The sequence below is a fragment of the Pyrus communis genome, chromosome 7 (genome assembly GCF_041283825.1).
Source record: "Pyrus communis isolate YQ-2024b chromosome 7, ASM4128382v1, whole genome shotgun sequence".
NCBI lineage: Eukaryota > Viridiplantae > Streptophyta > Magnoliopsida > Rosales > Rosaceae > Pyrus > Pyrus communis.
This window is the reverse complement of record NC_142571.1, coordinates 21,705,016-21,732,204: the sequence shown is the minus strand read 5'-3', so window position 1 is coordinate 21,732,204 and position 27,189 is coordinate 21,705,016. Positions and strand designations below refer to the sequence as shown.

Below are 27,189 nucleotides of genomic sequence, written 5' to 3'. Positions count from 1 at the left end.
AAAATACTTACCGTAGCCAGCAATATCTCAAAAATGCAATACTTCACAAAAATTTGTAAATAAGCATATAACTTCCAGTAATTTCTATATCTAGCAGAAATGAACATTCACATCGAGTGCTTTAGACACATGCTGATACATGAGTTCATGCAGAGGTATTCTGACATGAACAAGACTGAGTGTAATAATGATTTATGCTCTAGTATTACAATCACATGAAGACTGGTACCTACAATGGATCCAAAGTGAGCGTACGATGCGATTTGAACATACAAGTGAAGCTTGGCCCTGGCTCGGGCGAGTACTGACACCAGTGTAGCACACAATGAACAGTTAACGTAATATAGGCATGCCACAATGATTCGATAATTCTAATCGACATAATACTATTCATAGCCGTAAATCTAATTAAGACATCCCATAGGATTTAAATTGATTTCCTAATTCTCATCATTACGTCATTTCTTATAAACATTAATTTAATTACGGCATCACATAGAAAATTCTTTGTTAGATGTATATATGGAAATTAAACAAATATATATACTACATAAAAGAAAATACCCACTCACAAATCATGTAGTCGAGTCGAACCCGCCTCGCGGACATCAAGGGTCCTTGCGATGCGCTTCATGTAGAAATGAAACCATTTATGTAAATATATAATGTACTTAACATATAAATGTGTTTTTCGTACAAGGTATAGCTAATAAAGAAACTATCTTAAAATGATCTACAAGGTATAGCTAATAAAGAAACTATCTTAAAATGATCGAATTTCGAAGAATGGACAGCAAATTTGGGTTCGGCAAGTTGAGAAACCTAAGGAAGGACCTCGGGTTCGTCTACACACCGCTACAAGGTGGCTGCATTAGCAACCATGCACTGCACGCGCCAGCCACCACGCACGCCCACGCGCCTTCTTCGCCATTCCCAAATTTTGCATGTTTTCTTCCCAACTTTCAAAGCTCATTTCAAGCTCGATGCTCAACCAAAATCGATGATTCAAAAGCCAATTTGAAGCTAGAAATGTAGGAAACAAATCCTTACCAAAGTGGGGCCGAGTTAGGGTCAGTGTTGGCCGGAAAATGGCCTGGCTTGGTGGCCACGGTTTTTCCTTCACCAGTTTTCTGGAAAATCTTCCCCTAGGTTTTTTTGCACTTGAATACCATCAAAACATGCACGTAGCTTCAGAAATAGACTCAGGGCAACGAGAAGGGAATGATTGAGGAAGTCCCGAGGCTTACCTAAGCCATGAACAGTGAGATTCGCTAGAGATAAGGGTGGTCACGATGCCACTGCATAGTGAGGTGAGGGAGGAGATTTGGAAGCGTTTTCCTTCGTTCCTGGGTTCGTAGAACTCACAGAGGGGGGATGCGTGACCAAGGTGTTGTGATCGAGGAACTCGCCAGAGAAAATGGCAAATGGTGGTGGCTCGAGTCTGACGGAAATGGCGACAGCCCGCTTGTGTTTCATTTGGTCTGTGTTCAAGACGGCATAAGAAGAAAGAGATGATAATAGAGAGCCAGTGAGGAGGATGGTGGTGTCCTGGTCTCGGCGTTGGTGGTAGTAAGGGAAGGTGAGAGTTTGAATGAGAGATACAGGGAGAGATAGAGAGATAAATGATGGGGAAGAATGAAATAGAGAGAAGAGTGTCCAAGAGTTATGGAAGGCATGGGAGAGGGGAAAAGAGTGGGGTGTGGGCTCCACTGGCTCACAATACAAGGCCACAAAAAGAAAGAAAGTATATCTCGCGCAACGTGAAATTACCAAATTGCCTTTCACATTCGTAGTTTAGTAAAATTTTGACCGTAACTTCAATTTTGGTTTTATGTCTCCCCTCGTATGTATTTATCTTTATTGTTTTTTGTTTTAATAAACACACATGGTTCGGAGGGAGGTTTATGGATGTGTTGGCCCCTTTCTCCTTCCTGATTCAGAGTAGCACTTTGTGCCATTGACGGACATGAGCTAATCTTGCCTAGTCCTCTGTTTCATTAAGAAGAAGAAGAAGAAAAAACCACCTTTTGAACATTTTCTGATCTAAACTTGATAAAATGGAGCACCAAAGTAGATCAACACTTAACACTTGCTTGTTTTGCGATTTTTAATCTGGCATTGGCAGTCATTTGCTCCGCTAGGAGGATATCTGGATTCACCCTTTCCTCCTCCCGAGGCACCTCAGCTGCGTCAACCACCTCGCCTTGGAAATGCTCCTGATATCCGTAGTCATGAATTACTTGATCCTGGTACTGGTGGCTGCATCACCTATAATACTGATAACCAAGCTGCCGCCATGAATCATATGATTACCGTCACTGAAGAAATTCTGGCACACAAACAGCTAGATAGTTCTGTGCTTGGCAGTGGCGATCATGATGATGGTGAACCTGGTAGCGGCATTTCATCTGATTTTACTGATCCAGCTATAGATGATATGATTCTTGAGGTAAGTATGAATACACGTTTTAAACATTCTGATGTGAACTTGGTAATACAAATTACAAGAAGTGTATATCATATATTAAATGCAATTTTATCAACAGCAATCTTGACTACATGATTCAATCTCTCATGATAAACTGTTGTAGCTTGAATATATGATTAACTGAATTATGTAGATGCTGATCATCTTTAACTTTATAAGCACTGAAGTACTAACAATCATGCAGAACAGTTAAAACTGACATGGATTTGAAAACTATGCAAGATTTTAACATAGAATGTCTTTGATAGTCTCCGAAATAAGCTTATATTTTATGCATGTTAAAATTTTATGATGCATTCTTTCCACTCAATACCACATACGAAATCATTCTTATCTGTTTTAACCATACAAACAATGGCTCTGATGCCAATTGTTAGCCGTGATGTTTGCATGATCAAAACACATTTCAGTTATCAAGCACAAGGAAGAATTACTTACTTGTCAAGGATGCAGCTGCCATGCAAACATAATTTGATCGAGGAAAAACACCAACTCTTCTGTAAACTCCTAGCTCTATGGGAAGCCTTAGTTGTTGTATCTAGGGTTAGCAGGGACCGGTGTTTATATACTAGCCAAGGAGTCTTAGATTCTGTCCATAAAGGAAAGCTAAAACTCTCCTTTCTTGGCTCTCAAGTAAAGTATCATAATCATATATTATTAAGGATTCTATCAAACCTACTTATAATGTAAGACACTTGATGTAGTATATGATATATGAGGATCAAATCACAGCATTATTGATTTCCTACTTATGCATTCCTATTACACATAGTAGACCATTTATGGTTGATTTATATTGAATAAATTCAACATTCGCTGCAACAGGATCACAGAGCAAGGCTTCTGGAAGATCACAGGCAAGCTGCGGGATATCAGCTCAAAATATTTCACTTGAAAAAAGAGGACATTAACCTTCTAAAAAAAGACTTCCCAAGAAGGTTGTAAGTCTAAACCGTTAGGACTGGTTGGATCATACACGAGTACTATGGCACTAAATCTAAACGGGTTCTAATCCTAGTCGGGAGAGGGATCAGCAGAAGGGACCTTGTTCTCTGTCTCATGAAGTATAAGCCAGTTGGCTCTAAGTCTGATAACAAGAAGCTTGAGGGTACTTCGATATGTAATGATTTCGCTGATCCAGGTAATCGAGGCTACATTGCCTCTAGTTCCGGAGATGATCAAGCTGCCACTGCTAATCATGATCATGGTGAACCTGGTGGTGGCGCCTCATCTGATTTTATTGATCAAGCTCTACGTGTCATGATTCAAAAGGTTGGTTTTATGTCTCCCCTTGTATGTATTTATCTTTATTGTTTTTTGTTTTAATAAACACACATGGTTTGGAGGGATGTTTCTGGATGTGTTGCCCCTCTCTCCTTCCTGACTCAAAGTAACACTTTGTGCCTTTGACGGACATGATCTAATTGATGTGTATTTAAACTAACCTAAATAGTAGATTAATTTAAACCAAATTAAACTCGCAAGCGCACGAATTAATTGTAGAAATATTTGCAAATACGAGGTCGATCCTACAGGGATTGCTTTTAATACCAATTCAATCAGTTGATCACATGAAACTTAACTAAGAAACGAATGATCGATTAATTGATTATGAAAAATAATTAAAACTTCAACTTAAAATTAAACCAAGAATATGAATAACGAAAACAAGCAACGAATGAAATGTTGAAAGAAATTGATGTGATGAAAGCCTAAGGTCATGAATCCACCAATAACAATCCTATTCCCTTTTCTTCAAGCCGATTACTATCCAATTACCATGCCAATATTTAAGGTTGTTCTTTCTAAGATATGAATTAATCCTTGGTCAGGCATCAACTCGTGTGTCTATACGTGATAACTATAACCTATTGGTTAGGCATACAGTTAAACACATAAAAACCCATTAAACACTTAAGAATAATGTCAACCAAGTAGGACTAGTTTGATATTGGTCATCCTCATTAGTTTGTCTACTCTCCTTAATCTTAGTTCCAATAAACCTAATTGATATTGGTTATCCTCTCAGATTTATCTAAATATCTAGAAACAAGTTCACAATGATGGCTAGTCACAAGAACATTCGAAACTAGAATAGATTAAGCACAAAGATTAAGAACTAAACATGGCATGTAATCAAATAATAATCAACAAGATACTTCGGGAATAATCATGTTATGGCTTCATCATAAACCTTAGAAAAGTATTTTAGTTACACATAGTCATAATAGAAATCACAAAAGAAGTCATGAAAGAAGATAAAACCCGCAAAAGAATGGTAAGAGCACGCTAAACTGTCCTCCTTCACTTTGGACGAATTTTCTTGTGTATTTCGTTTCCCTTTTTATAGCCTAAGGCCCTCTCTTTATTCTAGTAAAAACCCTCAAAACTCTGATAAAAACTATCCTAAAAGAAAACAAACTCCTAAATAATTAATGAGACAAACTAGGAAAGAATCCTTCATGACTTGGGAAACACCGCATCTGATTTGCACACCAGATTTGGGGTCTATTTTTCTCTTGGAAAATTCTGTAAAAATATGGAAACGTAGCTTGATCTCTCATATTTCGAAGCATATATTGCACGACTCTAGGAAAAATCGGGAAAGCCTCCAAATCTTCATTCTCCCACAGCTGCGCAATTCTGATGGGAAAACAACTTCTGCGGGATTCATTTGTGAAACTGGAATGAATGGCTCCATGAAAAATTATTAAATTCAGACACAATGATCTTCAGCATCTTAGCTTCCTTCTCCAATTGGCCTTGCATCAAAACTCCTCTGGAAAGTTGAATTATCGCCAAAAGCGTTTTAAGTGCGCAGATTGGCTGAAACAGATAAAAGGAAAGTAATAAGGCTCTTTTAAGACCAATTCCTTAACAAAAATATAGGGATAAATGATATGAAAACATGATAAATAATGCACCTATCACTAATCTTGCCTAGTCCTCTGTTTCATTAAGAAGAAGAAGGAAAAAAAACCACCTTTTGAACATTTTCTGATCTAAACTTGATTCTTGATAAAATGGAGCACAAAAGTATATCAACACTTGACACTTGCTTGTTTTGCGATTTTTATTCTGGCATTGGCAGCCATTTGCTCCGCTAGGAGGATATCTGGATTCACCCTTTCCTCCTCCCAAGGCACCTCAGCTGCATCAACAACCTCGGCTTGGAAATGATCCTGATATCTATAGTCATGAAATACTTGATCCTGGTACTGGTGGCTGCATTGCCTATAATACCGATAACCAAGCTGCTGCCATGAATCATATGATTCCCGTCACAGAAGAAATTCTGGCACACAAACAGCTAGATAGTTCTGTGCTTGGCAGTGGTGATCATGATGATGGTGAACCTGGTAGCGGCATTTCATCTGATTTTAATGATCCAGCTGTAGATGATATGATTCTTGAGGTAAGTATGAATACACGTTTTAAACATTCTGATGTGAACTTGGTCATACGAATTACAAGTATATCTAATTTAACTTGTTACTCATTCACTGTACAGGAGCTGCTGCTACAAGCTACTGGAGACTCAACTGATATATTCACATAACTAGACACTAATGTGATTGAAACTTTGAGTTCCATCCTTGATGGAGTACTAGTTCTAGTTGTTTTTTCTTTTTTAAATGAATGATTAAAATTGAAGGTCAAAACTTATCAATGACATATCTAAGTGTGAAACACCAAAACTTGTATCCTTGTTAATATGCTTTTATTATCATGTCATTGAGAATGTTGTATTGAAGGGAAAAAATTCTTGTGAATGTGATTTATTTCGAACATTTGAATGTTGCATGGAGTATTCTGAATTGTTTTTTCATTACTTTTTTTGCAATCTTCTTTAAAAATTGAATATAAAAAACCGAAAGTGTAAGATTGAATATATTGAGTGGTTCTGAAAATCGGATGGATAAGATTGAATATACAGTTGTGAAAATTAAATAGAACAACTAAAATAGTTGTAACACTGAATGCTATGTAGTATTAAAGCCATAGCGTTACTTTTGAGTTGTGGTGAATATTTTATCCAATTTTTGTCACTAGAACACTGGCTTCGGGCATTTCAATGTCATGGCTGATAATGTAGTAGACCAAATGAAGCAATGAATCAATGAATGAGGCCAAGGAGAACTGGAATTTGAGATTTAAATTCGAAAAGGGAAGAATGATCAGAATTGGGTGTCACGTAAAATATGGGATTTTTAGGTTTTAGTCTTTAGCCTATCTCAAACTACTTAAGCAACATACTCCTCACCTGCAATCCCGAGATTTCTAAAATAAAAAAAGTAGAATAGAAAAACTCTTTGCTAAATGCCAACATAAAAATATTAGAGTAGTCAAAACCAATATAAAGTCTAGACCATTCTAAAATTGTTGTAAAAGTAAGTAAATAAACAAACTATTAGTCTAATAGTATTCATCTCTATTTTATTAATAGGTTCAAATTCATCTCCTAGAAAATTCTTTAACAGGTTCAAAAAATTGTAGCATTGTAAGTGGGTTGTACTCTCAACTATGAAGAAGTGAGGTTATACTGTAAAATCAAGAGAAAATATAATTTACACTCTTTTTAACCTTCTACATACTTCTGTTTAATCTGGTTAGTAGTTTGCTTTTGATTAATTCAATTTGACAACCAGAAATAAAATATAAAAAAATGTGGGAGAGACTAAAAGAGTATGTGAAGATTATCTCACTTCTAATTAACAATATAAATGGTAGTCAAATTTTCTATATGCATATGCATTGTCTTTTGTATTTTTTTTTTTTTTTTTGGATATGGGATTCATAGGCTCAATAATGATTTGGTCAAAGAATAAATTTCATGCGACATATGACGTACCCATATATCATTACTGCATGAGTGTAATGAATCATCTAAATCATACACATATGTTGAAAAATTCTACAATCCTTCATCCGGATGTCTACTAACTCTTTGATCCCACACCTCTCCACCTTGGTCGTTATCCAAGTTCGGACAGTTAGAACTACATTCTTGTCACTCTACTCTAAACAATTATTTATTGTGACTTGTGAGCTAGCTTCCCATGTATCAGACTCTAGAATGTTCTTGACTTCTCTCGATTGTATGTCTCCCTCCAAAAAATATTGGAGAAAGTTACTAAAGCTCAACCTTTCAAGTAGGGCTGATAAGATTCCCACGACGGGACAAAATGGATTATAAACTTAACTAACACATTAAAAGTAAGGGGAATCACCATCAAGAAAACTTGGTTTGGCTTGCAGCTCAAGAGTTAGGACTTGGAGTCTTTGGACTAGGAGAAAGAGGAGGGAGAAACATGCCTTAACTAGAGATTCTTTGAGAATGAATCATTCAACTACAAATATAGGTCGAGAACCTTAGAGAGAGGATTCTCTAATCCCCCAGCTTCATGCAAAGAACCAAAAGAAACCCAAAACAGAGTATTTTCCATAACTTCCCTCTGAGTATTCCAGCTACCACCCTAGGAAGCTCAGATTATCCAACAGAAAACACCATACAATCGCCCAAGCTCTCTCTCTTTCATGCAAAACTTATAAACTTCTAGCTTCTACATTATGCCTCACTTGAGCAAGTCACTATTTGCTTAATCATGTTATCTTCGAGTCATTGATCCAACTGGGATATTTCCTAAGACATGATAATTCTTTCGAGATATTCCGGAACTTGGTATAAAACCAAACCAAGGAAGACAAGAGGACATTCTCAAAGTCTAAGTCCACCTCAACCTAAAAGTCCCTCAGCACTACATGCCAGTATATAAATATTATAGTAATCAAACACATATAAAGTACAGACCAAACTAAAATTGTTGTAAAAATAAATAATAAATGAACAAACAATCGGTCTAATAGTATTCATCTCTATTTTACTAGGCTGGTTCAGATTCATCACCTAGAAAATTCATTACAGAAAAATTGTAGCATTGTAATTAATTCGTACTCTCAACTACGAAGAAGTAAGGTTATACAGTCAAATCAAGAGAAATGATAATATACACTCTTTTTAACCTCTTACATACTTCTATTAAATCTTGTGAGTTATTTGCTTTTAGTTTATTTAATCTAACGACTAAAAATAAAAGAAGTTATGTGAAAGACTAAAAGTAGTATGTAAAAATTATCTCACTTCTAATTAACAATATAAATAGTAGTCAAAATTTCTATATGCATATGTATTGCCTTTTTTTCGATATGGGATTCATAGGCTTAATAATGATCTCATTGATCTAGTCAAAGAATACATTTCATGCAACATGTCATGTAATCATATATCATAACGCATGGATGTAACGAATTATCTAAATTATACACATCTCTATATAAATAAATAAATAAATAAATATATACATATATATATATACATATATATATATATATATATATATATATATATATATAAAGCCAACATTGCTGTGAACATTGTTTTTGGAGTCACAAGCTTCCACAAAAATAAGTGGACAAAAATGCCCCCCAAACAAAAAAATTCAAAAGTAATCCAAAATAATGCATTAAATAATGGAGGGGTATTTCCATCATATAAACAATATCTTTTTAATAATTAATTCTTTTTGTACAGTTTTTAATTTAATTTTGTTTTGGTAATTAGTACCTCACAATAGGCTAGTAATAATGTTATTCAATCAGTTATTTATTAAATATTATTTTCTCTATTTTTAAATACATTTAAAACATCTTAAGAGGCGCATAGTGTCGGTTACAAAAAAGGTCTTTCACACGCGCATAATAATGTGATTCAATTAGTTGTCAAATGATTTTTTTTCCCGAACAAACGATATTATTTACACTAAAAGGAAGGGGGTTGACTTAGCCTCATAATGAGCTAGCAATAATAGACTCAATCAGTTGTTTATTAAATATTATTTTTTTCTATTTTTAAACATGTTCAAAATATTTTAAGAGACGTGTAGTGCTGATTATAAAAAAGGTATTTCGCACACGCATAATAATGTAATTTGATTAGTTGTCAAATGATTTTTTTTCCTTTTTAAAACAAACGGTATTATCTATACTAAGGAAGAGGGGGTTAGCTTCACATTGAGTTAGCAATAATGTGATTCAATCAGTTGTTTATTAAATATTATTTTCTCTATTTTTAAACACGTTCAAAATATCTTAAGAGCCGTGTACCACCGGTTATAAAAAAAAAAAAAAGGTCTTTCACACACGCACAATAATGTGATTCATCAATTAGTTGTATTATTTTTTCTATTTTTAAACACTTAAGAGGCAAGTAGTGCCAATTATTAAAAAAAAAAAAAAAAAATTCTCACGCGCATAATAATATGATTCAATTAGTGTTGTCAAATGATCTTTTTTTTTTTTTTTTTTTTGAACAAACGATGTTTTCTACACTAAGGGGGAGGGGGATAGGCTTAGCATCACAATGAGCTAGCAATAATATAATTCAATCAATTCTTTATTAAATATTATTTTCTCTATTCTTAATGTAAATTAAATATAATGTAGATGGATATTGAAAGACCAATTTTATTATGTGGATTCAGCTACTTTAATTGGTTTTTGAGGGGTTTCTTCTAGCATGTTCGAATATTATTCGTTTACTTCAAATATTTGATTTTCTTTTTGTCATAAAAAAAATTATTAAAGCAATTAACGCATATAAATACATTTAAAACGTATAAGTCGAACGTAGCACGTTATAATTCGAAAAATGTCTTCTGCACATGCATGAGTGCGTGCATGACGACTAGTCTGCTAAGAAATTCGACGATCCCTCGTACGGACGAATACTAACTCTTTGGTCCCACACCCCTTCACTTTGGTCATTATCCGGTTTTGACTGTTAGAACTACATGCTTGTCACTCTACTCTAAATAATTATTTCTTGTGACTTGTGAACAAAGCTCCTATGTTTCAAAGTCTAGAAAGTTCTCGACTTCTCCCAATTGTATGCTTCCCTCCAAAAAATATTGGAGAAGGTTAATAAAGCTCAACCTTTCGAGAGGGGCTGATAAGAGTTATAACATTCCCAAACTTAACTAACGCGTTGAAGCCATTTCCTTCACCATCAAGAAAACTTGGAAGACAAGGAGCACAGTGGCACTGACTTTACCTTTATATACAACTTCACTTGCTCTACTTCTTCTGCCTTGTTTTCTGAAGACAAAAACATCTGGTTTTCTTGTTCACAATTTTATAAAACATCTCTTCACCGAAAAAAAATGTATAAAACATTTGAAGGAGAAGGAGGAGGGATGGGAAAGCACCACCACCAGAACAACAACCGCACAATCAGCGCCGGACATGATGGCAGCGATCAAATTCCATCCCACTGACAAGGAAATGGCAGACTTCTTGGGGAAGAAGATGAGAAGTCACAAATCCCAAGCCTGCCACTTCCTCCCTGTCATCGATGTCTATAAGTCCGAGCCTAGGGCTTTGCCTGGTAACCCATTATTCTATCTCACATGTTCTTTAAAACCCAGGTATATATTATTTTTCACGGTATGATTTTCGTCCGTGCATAATCTTGTTTTATTTGTTCAAGACTAGGACCTCGTTTGGCGTCTAGGATTAGATTGGATGCAGGAGTTACTAGGCTGAATGGATGGATGTTGAATGAAGATATAGATGTTAGTTTCCGATATTTTGTGCCCAATTGAAGGTAGAAGATAAGTTAGTCATGGGGAAAACTTGTCCCTTCCAATCCTTCCATGGCAGGATTAGGAGGGATAAGTTGGCTTGATGAATAATCCGTCTTCGACCTTCAACTTGGAAGTTGCATTCTTTTCTTCCTTCAACCTACATTAAGGGATCGTTCAGTGTGAAGGATTGGATTGTGTTGGATATCTCATCGCATTCAAGGTATCTGATGGTATTAGGTGCGAATGGACGGACATGAAGGAAACTTATTCCTTCAAATCCTGCCAATTTTGTAGTGATTGGAAGGAATTAGTTTCCTTATGAGTAATCCATCTTCTACCTTCAAAGTGGACCAAATTTCTTCATTTATCCCATCAACATAGCTTAAAGATTGTGAGTTATCCAATTCGATCAAATCCTAGGCACCGAATGGACCTTGAATCTAATGAGTTATCCAATCCAAAATAATCTTTAGTCGTTTTAAATTTTCATTATCTTGCTTTGTGTTGCAGAACTCATGTTTGCTGATTCTGCTTTTCAAGCTAAGGCGTGGTACTCCTTCAGCCTGTGTGATTACAAATACACAAATAGTCTTCGCTGCAACAGAGTCACAAAGCATGGCTTCTGGAAGATCACAGGCAAGCCGCAGGATATCAGCTCAAAATACTTCACTTGCAAAAAGAGGACATTAACCTTCCAAACCAAGACCTTCGAAGAAGGTGGGGCATCTAAATCCGTTAGGACTGGCTGGATCATACACGAGTACTACTGCAGTAAACCTAAGCAGGGTTCTAGTCCCTGTCAGGAGAGGGATGTGAAGAGGGACTATGTTCTCTGCCTCCTGAAATATAAGCCGGTTTATTCTATGTCTGATAAAAAGAAGCCTGAGGGTACATCGGTCTGTGATGATTTAGCTGATCTTGATAATTGTGGCTACATTGCCTCTAGTCCCGGAGATGATCACGCCGCTTCTGCTGCTGCAATGAATCATATGACTCCAGATACAGAAGTTTTGACATATAAAGAGCTAGAAGATGATCTACTTGGCAATGGAAATCATGACCATGGTGAACCTGGTGGCGGCGTCTCATCTGATTCTATTGATCAAGCTCTACGTGACATGATTCATGAGGTTTGGTTTTATGTCCCCGTATGTATTTATCTTGATTGTTTTTTTGTTTTAATAAACAGGGAATTGGAGGGAGGTTTCTGGATGTGTTGATCCTCTCTCCTTCATGACTAAGAGTAGTACTTTGTACCTTTGACGGGCATGAGTGATACGAGAATTATACGCACACAAATTAAACCCTCTTTTTGACAATTGTAGTATAAGTATAAGTAGGGATCGTTCTGGACCGGGGATTAGGAGGGATTGCAAATCTCTTGGAAACTGACTCAAAAACGTAAAATAAAGTTTAAAACACTAAACTAGACTCAAAGAATGCAAAATTAAAGTTTAAAACACTAAGACAAACCAAAAACTCAAAATGCTTTAAAAACACAAACTAAATTGAATTCTAACTAAAATGAACATTAAAGCAAAAGGGGGATTGAGGTTTTTACGAAAATTGAAATAACGAAACAAGTTAAATAAACTAGACAGAATGTAAATATGAAATTGATGAAATGGAATGAATGGATGATAGAATAGCTAAGGGGTTCTTCTCCACACATGTTACACTTGCATACAAGATTGATTCTCAGTTGGTCTTTCGATAAATTATGAAACTCATCACCCCGGGTTAATTAGGTCCGCTTAAATTAACCGTCAAGTTTTCCTTAAGTTAATGAATTGGATGGGTTAGCGCAACGCAATTCACAACATTCTCCAAAAGTCCTTTACGTGAACAACACAATAAAGATACAATCAAAGATCATTAAGCATTATGAAAACTATAAGTGTTGACGAGGCATTCGTTACTATGATGAGCATGAAACTCGTGCCAAGAATTCATTTAACGTGATTGTTTATAAGCAACCTCCACTACTTGTGAATATAAGTTCATAACGATTAGGTGAAACTCACTTATATTCTAGCGTCATATTCATGCATGAAAATTAAGCGTGCACTCTCAATAAACATACATAAATAAGTTATTAATCAAACGGTTAAACAAATTGAATCCACAACTTATGAAACGTAATTAGAAGTAATCAAATCAAAATGCAAGCATAAACATTTATTTCGAATCCCCCCCTAGCCAAGGGGGGGTTTAGTTCCTCATGGTACAAAACAAAGAGAATCAAAGAAACACCTAAACATTCCAACAACTCAAACTTGAATTGTATGAACGTTTAGGCCCTCTTCTCTTCCATGCCTCATTCGTACAAAACAAAGAGTATTGAAATTAAACATAGAAATCAAAGAAGCACCTAAACATTCTAACAACTCAAACTTGAATTGTATGAACGTTTAGGCATTCTTCTCTTCCTCTTCGTTGTAGCACAAGGTCTAGGGATAGTTTGATGGTGTGAATGGTTTGGGGAGTGGTGGAGGAATGGAAGAGGAGTTGTGGAGATGGAAGGATGGTGTTTGGATTTGTAGGGGAAGGGGGACTCACGGCAATGAGGGAATGGAAGTGTTTGTGGTGTGTTGTGTATGAAAATGAGATGTCCATGAATGAATGAATGCAAGGGTATTTATAGGAGTAGTGGAGGGAACATATGGCTATGTCATTTGTAGGTGAAGTAGGTGGATGTTGTAGGTGAAGTAGGTGAAGTAGGTGGATGTTGTAGGTGAAGTAGGTTGTGAAAACATGTGAATGCATGTGTTGATGAATGATAAGTGGTTATGATAAGTGATATGATATGTGATGAGTGATATGTGGTGTGTGATAAGTGATATGTGATAAGTGATTGAGTGTATGATATGATAAGTGGTGAATGATATGTGATAAGTGATATGTGGTGTATGATAAGTGGTAAGTGATATGTGGTGTGTGATAAGTGGGAGTGTGGAATGTTGGAATGTTATGCACGGCTAAGGATAAAGGAAAGGTTTAAATGTCCTAAAACTAAAGGGAACAAGGTTCCAACACGTTGGTCTTCAATTAGGTCTTCAATTTCATCCAACACTTTGGCTTCAAGCATAAGCTATCCGTCCTTAGCCCAAAAGTGCTCCAAAAGTTTCCAAAATGCATCTTTTTGCTCCTTTAGCCCTTTGAACCTACAAACACACGAAAATAGCTTAAAGTACTAAAATAACTAAAGAAACATAACGTAAATGCACGAGAACAAGCTATTTAAGTCGCATGAATATGCTCCTATCAATGAGCTAATCTTTTATGAAGAAAAAAGGAACTTTTTCGAACATTTTCTGATGTAAAAATGTCAATATGTGGCACAAGAAGTGTATCAAAACTTAACATTTGCTTGTTTTGTGATTCTTAATCTGGCACTTGGCAGTCACATGCTCTGCTAGGAGGATATCTGGATTCACCCCTTCCTCCTCCCGAGGCACCTCAGCTGCATCAACCATCTCACCTTGGAAATGCTCCTGATATCTGTAGTCATGAATTACTTGATCCTGGCACTGGTGGCTGCATCACCTATAATACTAATAACCAAGCTGCTGCCATGAATCATATGATTCCCGTCACTGAAGAAATTCTAGCACACAAACAGCTAGATAGTTGTGTGTTTGGTAGTGGCGATCATGATGTTGGTGAACTTGGTAGCGGCATTTCATCTGATTTTAATGATCCAGCTGTAGATGATATGATTCTTGACGTAAGTATGAATACACGTTTTAAACATTCTGATGTGAACTTGGTCATACGAATTACAAGACGTATATCTAATTTAACAATTGGCTTTTTTTTGTTGTTCTCAGCTAGGAAAAGAATTGGATTCACCCTTATCTCCTCCCGAGCCACCTCAGCCACATCAGCCACATAGGCCACACCAGCTGGGAAATGTTCTGGACATTCATAGTAGCAAATTCAGTCACTGGACATCTCCAATTGGGGATAATGATTCGTATGTTACTAATACAAGTAACATTGCAACCAATTATGACAACGAACCAGTTATGAACATCGCTTATAATTCTAAAAATCACGCTACAAACGAATGGATTTCCGAGGTGAGAGTGAATTTTTATTATATGAACTTAATATGGTGCATCAGAAGTACACTAAATTTTACACTTAAGCATGATTCTTCATCCAGGTTTATTCTCAGGCAGAAGAAAATTGGGGATCAACTTTTCAACCGTTTGATCAGCTACAGAATTACAGATTGCAGTCACCAATATTGTTCTCAAAACCGGGAGAGCTTCTGCATGCCAATAACTATATTGGATGCATTGAGTTGCAATCTTTAGCTATGGAGACTGCAACTCTTTCTCCACAAAGTTCTTGAATAACAGAGGCATCGTACACTTTTTCGAATGGCTCCAACCTATGAGAGTCATTGGGATGGGTGTGCGATGAGGGCAGTGGAGTAAACCAGTTATACTAACGCTGAATTACTCCGCGGATACGCAATAGATTATTCTGCATTAGCTATTGGAGAAACACTCCAATATCGTTAATGAACAACGGTACTCTTATTTGTAGGAGAATATCTAGATTATACCCAATAGATTATTCTGCATTAGCTTTTGGACACTTATTCGTAAGTACGGACACTTATGTCCAGGAAAAGGAACACAAGTTAAGTAGTCTTTGACACAACATTGCTTTTGGACAATTATGTCCAAATCTTTGTTGTGTGTCACAGAATCCCCAAGTCTTGTATACTTCAACCTTGTTAGGTGAACTTCTGTTGGTACAAGAGCACACCAGGAAATGCAAACGGTTGAAATGCTATCCGGAATTCTACCCTTCTCAGAACGTGACGAGTCCAGATAAAGTAACAATGTCTTTTCTCACAAGCATTATTTGAAGACGGTACTTCCTCTATCAACACAACGACATGTATTCCTCAGACGAGTAGCTCTCTATCCTACAAGTCAAACAACACACAACCGCAATATCCACCAACACCTTTCCCTGTCTACCCACATGGAGATGCTCCAAGAAGAATCCGAATGCAGTGCTGTGTCACGAAACAAGGTGACGAAATCAAGCTGAAAACATGAAGTGAACACTTTCTGGCTTTGTCCCCATGATTAAATGAATGCTCTTATATTTATCCTTTGACTCCTATAAGCTATTTGGTATGTTCACTGAAGTACTTAATTTGATTTTGTATTTGCAGGACAGTGAAGCTGCAGCTGGCGCATTGTATTGCTTTCTGCTCATACCGTTCGAAGCAGGCATGGAATGTGCAACGAATTGAAGGGTTCTATCAATTTCTGGGAAGCATCTCCATTAAGCGACAAATCAAGTCGTCCATGGTAACAACATTCCAATTCCAACCAAGTCCTATGATTTTCAATCAAAGGCGGATTTGCATTGTTCCGCATTCACTGTACAGGTGCTGCTGCTACATGGCTGCTGGAGAGTCAACTGATATATTAACATAACCAGACACTAATGTGATGTCATGGTTATGAAAATTGAAACTTTGAGTTCCATCCTTGTTGGAGTACTTGTTACAGTTGGGTTTTTTTTTTTTTTTTTTTTTTTTTTTTTAAATGTATGATTAAAATTGAAGGTCTAAACTTTTCAAAGACCTATCTTGAGTGTGAAACACCAAAACTTGTATCCTTGTTAATATGTATTTATTATTATTATGTCATTGAGAATGTTGTATTGAAGGGAAAATATTCTTGTGAATGTGATTTATTTCGAACATTTGAATGTTGCATGGAGTACTTCGCATTGTTTTTTCATCACTTTTTTGCAGTCTTCTTTAAAAATTGAATATAAAAAACCGGAAGGGTAAGATTGAACATAGTGAATGGTTTTGAAAATCGGATGGAAAGGATTGAATATAAAGTTGTGAAAATTAAATATAACAATTAAAATAGTTGTAACACTGAATGCTATGTAGTATTAAAGCCATGACATTACTTTTGAATTGTGGTGAATGTTTTATCCTATTTTTGTCACTAGAACATTGGTTTCGGGCATTTCAATGTCATGGCTGCTAATGTAGTAGACCAAATGAAGCAATGAATGAATGAATGAGGTAAACAAGAATTGGAATTTGAGATTTAAATTACGAAGGGGAAAAATGATCAGAGTTAGGTGTCATGTAAAAGATGAGATTTTTGGGTTCTAGTCTTTAGCCTATCTCAAACTACTTAAGCTACATACTCCTCACCTGTGATGCCGAGATTTCTAAAATAAATAAAAAAATAGAATAGAAAAACTCTTTGCTAACTGCCACCATAAAAATATTATAGTAGTCAAAACCAATATAAAGTCCAGACCATTTTAAAATTGTTGTAAAAGTAAATAAATAAACAAAATATTAGTCTAATAGTATTTATCTCTATTTTATTAACAGATTCAAATTCATCTTTTAGAAAATTCATTACAGAAAAATTGTAGCATTGTAAGTAGGTCGTACTCTCAGCTATGAAGAAGTGAGGTTATACCGTAAAATCAAGTGAAAAGATAATCTACACTCTTTTTAACCTTTTACATACTTCTATTTAATCTTGTTAGTTGTTTGCTTTTGATTAACTCAATCTCACGACCAAAAATAAAATATAAAAAAAAATGTGGGAGAGACTAAAAAGAGTATGTGAAAATTATCTCACTTCTAAGTAACAATATAAAATGGTAGTCAAAATTTCTATATGCATATGCATTGTTTTTTTTTTTCTTTTCTTTTTTTGGGATATGGGATTCATAGGCTCAATAATGATCTGGTCAAAGAATAAATTTCATGCGACATGTCACGTACCTATATATCATTACCGCATGAGTATAACAAATCATCTAAATCATACACATGTTGAAAAATTCTACAATCCATCATCCGGACGACTACTAACTCTTTGGTCCCACACCCCTCCACCTTGGTCGTTATCCAGGTTCGGACAGTTAGAACTACATTCTTGTCACTCTACTCTAAACAATTATTTATTGTGACTTGTGAGCAAAGCTTCCCATGTATCAGACTCTAGAATGTTCTCTCGATTGTATGTTTCCCTCCAAAAAATATTGAAGAAAGTTACTAAAGCTCAACCTTTCAAGCAAGGCTGATAAGATTCCCACGACGGGACAAAATGGATTATAAACTTAACTAACGCGTTAAAAGTAAAAGGAATCACCATCAAGAAAACTTGGTTTGGCTTGCAGCTCAAAGAGTTAGGTCTTGGAGTCTTTGGAACTAGGGAGAAAGAGGAGGGAGAAACATGCCCTAACTAGAGATTCTTTGAGAATGAATCATTCAGTTACAAATATAGGTTGAGAACCTTAGAGAGAGGATTCCCTAATCCCCCAGCCACGCAAAGAACCAAAAGAAACCCAAAACGCCACCATGCAAACGAAGTATTTTCCATAACTTCCCTCTGAGTATTCCAACCATCGTAAGCCTCTGCCACCGTAGGAAGCCCACATTATCCAACAACAAACACCATACAATCGCCCAAGCTCTCTCTCTTTCATGCAAAACTGATAAACTTCTAGCTTCCACACCATGCCTCACTTGAGTAAGCCATTATTTGATTAATCATGTTATTTTCGAGTCATTGATACAACTGGGATATTTCCTAAGACATACTAATTCTTTCGAGATATTTCAGAACATGGTACAAAACCGAATCAAGGGAGACAAGGGGATATTCTCAAAGCCTAAGTTCACCTCAACCCAAAAGTCTCCCAACACTAACTGCCAGTATAAAAATATTATAGTAATCAAATGCATATAAAGTACAAAAAAAATGTAGCATTGTAACTAATTCGTACTCTCAACTATGAAGAAGTGAGGTTATACAGTCAAATCAAGAGAAATGATAATATGCACTCTTTTTAACCTCTTACATATTTATCTTAAGTCTTGTGAGTTATTTGTTTTTAGTTTATTTAATCTGACGGCTAAAAACACAAAAAGTTATGAAAGTGAATAAAAGTAGTAGGTAAAAATTATCTCACTTCTAATTAACGATATAAATAGTAGTCAAATTTTCTATATGCAGATGCATTGCCTTTTTTTCGATATGGGATTCATAGGCTTAATAATAATCTCTTTGATCTGATCAAAGAATACATTTTCATGCAACATGTCACGGAATCATATATCGTACCTCATGAATGTAACGAATCATCTAAATTATCAGTGTTCTAAAATGTTCATCAAATAGGGTAGGAGTTAGTCGGCCGCCGGGATTTATGCTAAAATGTTCATCAAATAGGGTGGGAGTTAGTCGGCCACCTAGGCGCTATTTAGGCGGTCTGGTGGTCTCGGCAGTGGTAGGCGGCGATCTAGCGGCCTCTCGGAGCCTTGTCGGTTCTCCGTTTCACTGCAATCTGACGAGAAGAGAAAGATTAAACTGGAAATCTCAGCGATACATACAAACCCCACTTGATTGTTCAAAGAATCCACCTCAGATTTCTTTGGATGTTGTTTGCTCGTTGGGATTTTTGGAATTCTATCGGACTTTTGGAATGAAAGTTGGAGGTTTGGAGTAGCTTTGTGGAGGCGGTGGGAGAGGTCCGTTAGGGAGAACAACCCAGTTCTAAGAGAGAGAGGAGAAGAAGTGAAGAACAAGCGGCGACGGAAACGAGGATGCTTATAATACCAAAAAGAAATAGAATGAGAGCCGGAGATGTATGAGTATAAAACAACCCATGTGGTTATAATAAAGGGGGGAGAGAGAGAGAGAGGTAAAGCATATAAACCTGCACGATTTGGCTTTTTTAATTAATATATTGAAACTATGTTGCAGAAGGGAGAGAGGAGAAGAGTAAAAGCTGCATGGTTTGGCTTTTTTAATTAATATATTAAAACGATGTTGCAGATTCGAGAGAGGAGAAGAGGGAAAGAATGGAGAAAGAATGGGGTGGGCTGGGCTGGGCCATTATATGTCGTTACTATTTTATTAATCTTTGAATTTGGGTTAATAAAACAGTCCGTCTTATTAAGTATAACTAGTTTTTGTTATAATAAATTTAATTAAATTTCGGAAAATTATAAATCTGTCTATGTATACATTAACAACTTACATATGTATGTTCTTCTATAAGAAATAAAACATTAGTCAATAATTATCTAAATTTGATATAGTAAATTTAATTAATTCATAAAATATATAAAAAATTTATCTAAATCAGTCTAGATCCCGCCTAGCCGTCTAGGCACTAGGCATTAGCCCGCCGCTCGATTAGCGCTCGGTCAAAAAATTTGACGATCCCTCGTACAGACGAATACTAACTCTTTGGTCCCACACCCCTTCACTTTGATCGTTTCCGGTTCTGACAGTTAGAACTACATTCTTGTCACTCTACTCTAAAAAATTACTTCTTGTGACCTGTGAGCAAAGCTCCCATGTTTCAAAGTCTAGAAAGTTCTCGACTTTTCCCATTGTATGTTTCCCTCCATAAAATATTGGAGAAGGTTGATAAAGCTCAACCTTTCGAGAGGGGCTGATAAGAATCATAAGATTCCCATTTTAGGACAAAATTATAAACTTTACTTATGTTTTGAACTAACGGATAAAGTTAGAAGGGTTAAAATTTTAAACTAAATTTATAAATAAATTAATACGTCATAAACAATAAATAAGTATATTCATTAATATTTAAGTAATAATTTAATTACTAACAATCACATATCATTTAATTTACAAATTTAATTTTTCTAACATTATTCGTAAATTAAAAAACACGATTATAAGCGAGTGAGGTCCATACTCAAAGCCATTTCCGTCACCATCAAGAATACTTGGAAGTCAAGGAGCACAATGGCACTGACTTTACCTTTCTGTACAACTTCACTTGCTCTACTTCTTCTGCTTTCTTTTCTGAAGACAAAAACATCTGTTTTTCTTGTTTACAATTTTATGAAACATTTCTTCACCAAAAAAAAAAAAATTATAAAACATTTGAAGGAGAAGGACGAGGGATGGAAAACAGCAGCACCACCACCAGAACAACAACCGCACAATCGGTGCCGGACATGGTGGCTGCGATCAGATTCCATCCCACTGAAAAGGAAATGGCAGACTTCTTGAGGAAGAAGATGAAAAGTCACAAATCCCAAGCCTGCCACTTCCTTCCTGTCATCGATGTCTGCAAGTTCGAGCCTTGGGATTTACCTGGTAACCCATTATTCTATCTCACATTTTCTTTAAAACCCAGGTATATATTATTTTTCATGGTATGATTTTTGAGCATGCGTAATCTTGTTTTATTTGTTCAAGACTAGGACCTCGTTTGGCGTCTAGGATTAGATTGGATGGAGGAGTTACTAGGTTGAATGGATGGATGTTGAATGAAGATATAGATGTTAGTTTCCGATATTTTGTGCCCAATTGAAGGTAGAAGATCAGATAGTCATGGGGGAAACTTGTCCCTTCCAATCCTTCCATGGTAGGATTAGGAGGGATAAGTTGGCTTGATGAATAATCCGTCTTCTACCTTCAACATGGAAGTTGCATTCTTTTCTTCCTTCAACTTACATCGAGGGATCGTTCAGTGTGAAGGATTGGATTGTGTTGGATATCTCATCACATTCAAGGTATGTCTGATGGTATTAGGTGCGATTGGACATGAAGGAAACTTATTCCTTCAAATCCTGCCAATTTTGTAGTGATTGGAAGAAATAAGTTTCCGTATGAGTAATCCATCTTCTACCTTCAAAGTGGACAAAATTTCTTCATTTATCCCATCAACATAGCTTAAAGATTGTGAGTTATCCAATTCGATCAAATCCTAGGCACCAAATGGACCCTGAATCTATTGAGTTATTCAATCCAATATAATCTTTAGTCGTTATAAATTTTCATTATCTTGCTTTGTGTTGCAGAACACATGTTCCCTGATTCTGTTTTTCAAGCTAAGGCGTGGTACTCCTTCAGCTGGTGTGATTACAAATACATAAATAGTCTTCGCTGCAACAGAGTCACAGAGCATGGCTCTTGGAAGATCACAGGCAAGCCGCGGGATATCAGCTTGAAATACTTCACTTGCAAAAAGAGGACATTAACCTTCCAAATCAAGACCTTCCAAGAAGGTGGTGCATCTAAATCCGTTAGGACTGGCTGGATCATACACGAGTACTATTGCACTAAACCTAAGCAGGGTTCTAGTCCCCGTCAGGAGAGGGATCTGAAGAGGGACTATGTTCTCTGCCTCCTGAAGTATAAGCCAGTTGATTCTAAGTCTGATAAAAAGAAACCTGAGGGTACATCGGTCTGTGATGATTTAGCGGATCCTGGTAATAGTGGCTACATTGCCTCTAGTCCCAGAGATGATCACACCACTTCTGCTGCTGCAATGAATCATATGACTCCAGATACAGAAGAAGTTTTGACATATAAAGAGCTAGAAGATGATCTACTTGGCAGTGGAAATCATGATCATGGTGAACCTGGTGGCGGTGTCTCATCTGATTCTATTGATCAAGCTCTCCGTGACATGATTCATGAGGTTTGGTTTTATGTCCCCGTATGTATTTATCTTTATTGTTTTTTGTTTTAATAAACATGGAATCAGAGGGAGGTTTCTGGATGTGTTGGTCCTCTCTCCTTCATGACTAAGAGTAGTACTTTGTACCTTTGACGGGCATGAGCTAATCTTTCGTGAAGGACAAAAGAACTTTTCCGAACATTTTCTGATGTAAAATGTTAATATGTGGCACAAGAAGTGTATCAAAACTTAACACTTGCTTGTTTTGTGATTCTTAATCTGGCACTGGCAGTCATATGCTCCGCTAGGAGGATTTCTGGATTTACTCTTTCCTCCTCCTGAGCCACCTCAGCCACATCAGCCACATCAGCCGCATCAGCCACCTCAGCTTGGAAATGCTCCTGATATCTATAGTCATGAATTAGTTGATCCTGGTTCTGGTACTGGTGGCTGCATCCCCTATAATTTTGATGACCAAGCTGCTGCAATGAATCATATGGTTCCCAACACAGAAGAAATTCTGGCAGACAAACAGCCAGAACGTGCTGTGCTTGGCAGTGGCGATCATGATGATGGTGAACCTGGTATCGGCATTTCATCTCATTTTAATTATCAAGCTGTAGATGATATGACTCTGGAGGTAAGGATGAATACTTGTTTTTAAACATTCTGATGTGGATTTTGGTAATACGAATTGCAAGAAGTATATCAAAATTTACACTATGCTTTGTTTGGTGAATCTTAATATGGCAGTTTTATGATCAGCTAGAAAAAGATTTGGATTCACCCGTATCTCCTCCCGATCCACCTCAGCCACACCAGCTGGGAAATTTTCCGGACGTCCATATTGGCGAATTCAGTAACTGGCCATCTACCATTGGGGACAATGATTCTTATGATATTATTAAGAATAACATTGCAACCAATTATGATAACGAACCAGTTGTCAACATCGCTTATAATTCTCAAAATCTTGCTACAAATGAAAGGATTTCCGAGGTGAGAATGAACTTTTTATTATATGAACTTAATATGGTGCACCATAAATACATCAAAACTTAACACTTGCTGGTCGTGATTCTTCATCCAGGCTTATTCTCAGCCAGAAGAAAATCGGGGTTCACCCCTTCAACAGTTTGATCAGCTACAGAATTACACATTGCAGTCATGTGCTTCAGCTGGTGAATATCTGAATTCACTCTTTCCTCTTCCCCAGTCACCTCGGCCGCATCAGCCACCTCAGCTTGGAAATGCTCCTGATGTCTGTAGTGATGAATCAATTGATCCTGGTATTGGTGGTTGCGTAACCTATAATACTGATAACCAAGCTGCTGCAATGAATCATGTGATTTCCGACACAGAGGAAATTCTGACATACAAACAGCTAGAACTTGCTGTGCTTGGCAATGGTAATCATGGTGATGGTGAAACTAGTAGCGGTATTTCATCTTATTTTATTGATCAAGCTCTAAATGATGTGATTCTGGAGGTGAGGATGAATACGCATTTTAAAGATTTCTGATGTGAACTTGGTAATACGAAACACAAGAAGTTACTCAGAATTTAACCTTGGCTTTGTTTTGTCCATCTTAATATGGCAGTTTCCTGCTGGGCTACAAAAAGATTTGGATTCACCCTTTCCTCCTCCCGAGCCACCTCAAACACATCAGCAACACCAGCTGGGAGATGTTCCAGATGCCCATAGCAGCGAATTCAGTAACTGTCCATCTCCAATTGGGGATAATGGTTTTTATCGTACAAATAAGAACAACATTGCAACCAATTATGACAACGAACAAGTTATCAACATCGCTTATAATTCTCCAAATTGTGCTGCAAATGAAAGGATTTCCGAGGTTAGACTGAATTTTTATTACATGAACTTAATATGGTGCACCAGAAGTACATCAAAACTTAACGCTTGCTTGTCATGATTCTTCATCCAGGCTTATTCTCAGCCAGAAGAAAATCGGGGATCACCCTTCCAACCGTTTGATCAGCTACAGAATTACCCATTGCAGTCACCAATATTGTTCTCAGAACTGGGAGAGCTTCTGCTTGCCAATACCTGTATTGGACGCAACGAGTCGCAATCTTTAAATATGGAGCTTGCGACTCTTTTCCCTCAAAGTTCTTGAATAACAGAGGCATCGTACACTCTTTCCAATGGCTTCAACCTATGAGAATCATTGGGATGGGTGTATGATGGGTATAGTGGAGTAAACCAGTGATACTAATGCTGAGTTACTCCACGGACGTGCAAAAGATTATTCTGCGTTAGCTATTGGAGGAAAACTCCAATATCGTTAATGACAACGATACTCTTATCTGTAGGAGAATATTAAGAGGGCCTTGTAAGAATGTGTCTCAAACTCGCATTATTACATCGTCATATTCTCCTACAAATAATTGAAAGACACTTACAATTATCTACATTTCTGAAACCAAGATATGTAGTCTTTGACACACAGTATTGGTTTTGGACAATTATGTCCGAATCATTGTTGTGTGTCACAGAATCTCCAAGTCCTGTACACTTCAACCTTGTTAGGTGAACTTTTGTTGGTACAAAGGAACACCTGAAAATGCAAATGGTTGAACTGCTATCCGGATTCTCCGAACCCAACGAGTCCAGATAAGGTAATAATGTCTTTTCTCAGAAGCATTATTCGAAGACGGTACTTCTTCTATAAACACAACTACAGATATTCCTCAGACAACTGCAATATCCACCAACATCCATTCCTGTTTACCCCCATGGAGATGCTCCAAGACGGATCCGAATGCAGAGCAGTTTCAAGAAACAAGGTGAGAAAATCAAGCTGAAAACATCACAGTGATTAAATGAATGGTCTTATGCTTAACCTTTGACTCCGAGAAGCTATTTTCTACGTTCACTGATGTTCTTAATTTGATTTCTGTTTGCAGGACTGTGAAGCTGCAGCTAGCGCATTGTATTGCTGTCTGCTCATACCGTCTGAAGCAGGCAGGCGTGGAATGCGCAGCGAATTTGAAGGGTTCTTTCGATTTCCCGGAAGCATCTCCATTAGGCGATAAATCAAATCGTCCAGGGTAACAACATTTCAATTCCAACCACGTCCTATGATTTTCGATCAAAAGCGGATTTGCTTTGTTCCACCTTCACTATACAGGAGCTGCTGCTACATGGCTGCTGGAGACTCAACTGTTCTTGGTTATGAAAGTTGGAGCTTTGAGTTCCATCCTCGATGGAGTAGTGGTTACAATTATATTTCAAAAAACATGTATGATCAAAATTGAAGGTCTTAAACTTATCAATGACCTACTTTTTAAGTGTGAAACACCAAAACTTGTATCTTTGTTAATATTGCTTTTATTATCATGTCCTTGAGAATGTTGTATCAAAAGAAAAATGCTTTTGTGAATGTGGTTTATTTCGAACATTTGAATGTTGCATGGAATATTTTGTATTGGTTTTTCGTTTTACTTCAAATATTTTCTGCCATTTTTGTCACTTAAATACTGGTTCCGGGCATTTCAATATCATGGCTGCCAATGTAATAGACAAAATGAAAGCAATGAATCAATGAATGAGGCAAAGAAGAATTCGAATTTGAGATTAAACGTTGGGAAGAGAAGAATGGTTAAGAGTTAGATTGTTACTGTGAAGAACTTAATTTGAAATATTTTAAATTGTCAAATTTTTACAGGTTGTTGGAGTTTTACTTCTTGTAAATCACTCGTGCTCCTAAAAAATCCAATCAAAATAAGTTCCTCCTGGTGTAATTCATCTAAATTATACACATGCGCAAGTATTACAAGTAAGCCATATACAAACTCGACATCTGTTATACTTTGAACTTCCATTCTTGTCATGGACATGCACAGTTAACGTAGTGATGTAGTGTATTCACTGGAATACGTGTTTCCCTCCAAAAAAAAATATTGGAAAAATTTACCAAAGCTCAACCTACTTGAAGTGCATTTTTGATCACCACTATTTAGTGTGGTATATACTCATTATCCTATTTATCATCGTTTGATGAGTTTGAATTTTAAGATTTATTCCTATCTACTACACGAATCTTAAAATTCAAATTCATCTAATAATGATAAATAAAATGATAAACACACATCACATTAAATAATGATGAGCAAAAGTACTTCCACTTACTTGGAGCATGTCCACCCCTCGAAATTGGCCCACGATTAAATCCCCCAATTCCTCTAAAATCGGCTCCAGCGCATGCCTATTAGTAAGGCAATTTAGTGGGCCCATCTCCCAAGGACCGAGCAATTGGGGTGAGCATGACCTGACTCCTCGCTTGAGACTGTCTGACGTTAGAGTGACGTCACCCAAATTTATAAATTTTTTGCGTCAGGCACATGCAGTTCAAGCGCAAATTAAGGCATTTGAGCCGACAACATGCAAGCGGTGAGGCCCGCGTGGCAGCGCACTCAACTTCTGTTCACGTGGAACTTTGGATTTCAGATTTGAGTTAGCAATAATGTGATCCAATCAGTTGTTTATTAAATATTATTTTCTCTACTTTTAAACACTTTCAAAATATCTTAAGAGTCATGTACAGCTGGTGATAAATAAAAAAAAAAGGT

The 27,189-nt window shown here is 36.7% G+C and overlaps 2 protein-coding genes across 4 annotated transcripts; both read left to right on the top strand.

Annotated features, from left to right (window-relative positions):
- The first annotated feature begins 1,374 nt into the window (after nt 1-1,374).
- LOC137734375 (uncharacterized) lies at nt 1,375-16,597 on the top strand. Its single transcript, XM_088697415.1, has 12 exons — nt 1,375-1,479; nt 2,126-2,449; nt 3,554-3,760; nt 5,580-5,903; nt 10,649-10,971; nt 11,058-11,118; nt 11,309-11,360; nt 11,641-12,343; nt 14,518-14,949; nt 15,062-15,212; nt 15,299-16,185; nt 16,331-16,597. Exons 1-11 carry the CDS (start codon nt 1,375-1,377, stop codon nt 15,488-15,490), a joined length of 2,874 nt encoding a protein of 957 aa, XP_088553541.1. The 3' UTR covers nt 15,491-16,185; nt 16,331-16,597.
- A 4,379-nt stretch (nt 16,598-20,976) lies between these two features.
- Nucleotides 20,977-26,018, top strand: LOC137734374 (uncharacterized). Of its 3 annotated transcripts, none has more exons than XM_088696532.1 (8): nt 20,977-21,287; nt 21,995-22,617; nt 22,889-23,236; nt 23,362-23,595; nt 23,687-24,085; nt 24,198-24,452; nt 24,543-25,404; nt 25,525-26,018. In XM_088696532.1, the coding sequence occupies exons 1-7, from the start codon at nt 21,092-21,094 to the stop codon at nt 24,732-24,734; spliced, it is 2,247 nt and encodes a 748-aa protein (XP_088552658.1). In that variant the 5' UTR covers nt 20,977-21,091; the 3' UTR covers nt 24,735-25,404; nt 25,525-26,018. The 3 variants fall into 3 exon arrangements, with proteins under 3 accessions (XP_088552658.1, XP_068329752.2, XP_088552659.1); XM_068473651.2 differs by having other exon boundaries at nt 23,350-23,595; XM_088696533.1 differs by lacking the exons at nt 24,543-25,404; nt 25,525-26,018 and having other exon boundaries at nt 23,350-23,595; nt 23,687-24,005; nt 24,198-24,436.
- The last annotated feature ends 1,171 nt before the right edge of the window (nt 26,019-27,189 follow it).

What these genes read in the sequence shown, in the direction of transcription:
- LOC137734375 (XM_088697415.1), top strand. Translation starts at nt 1,375, where the DNA reads ATGCGTGACCAAGGTGTTGTGATCGAGGAACTCGCCAGAGAAAATGGC. An exon ending in GCCCGCTTGTGTTTCATTTG is followed by an intron (nt 1,480 to 2,125) that starts GTCTGTGTTCAA and finishes TGGCATTGGCAG; the next exon opens with TCATTTGCTCCGCTAGGAGG. An exon ending in ACATGTTCTTTAAAACCCAG is followed by an intron (nt 10,972 to 11,057) that starts GTATATATTATT and finishes TTTGGCGTCTAG; the next exon opens with GATTAGATTGGATGCAGGAG.
- LOC137734374 (XM_068473651.2), top strand. Translation starts at nt 21,092, where the DNA reads ATGGAAAACAGCAGCACCACCACCAGAACAACAACCGCACAATCGGTG. An exon ending in TCCGTGACATGATTCATGAG is followed by an intron (nt 22,618 to 22,888) that starts GTTTGGTTTTAT and finishes TGGCACTGGCAG; the next exon opens with TCATATGCTCCGCTAGGAGG. An exon ending in CAAATGAAAGGATTTCCGAG is followed by an intron (nt 24,453 to 24,542) that starts GTTAGACTGAAT and finishes TTCTTCATCCAG; the next exon opens with GCTTATTCTCAGCCAGAAGA.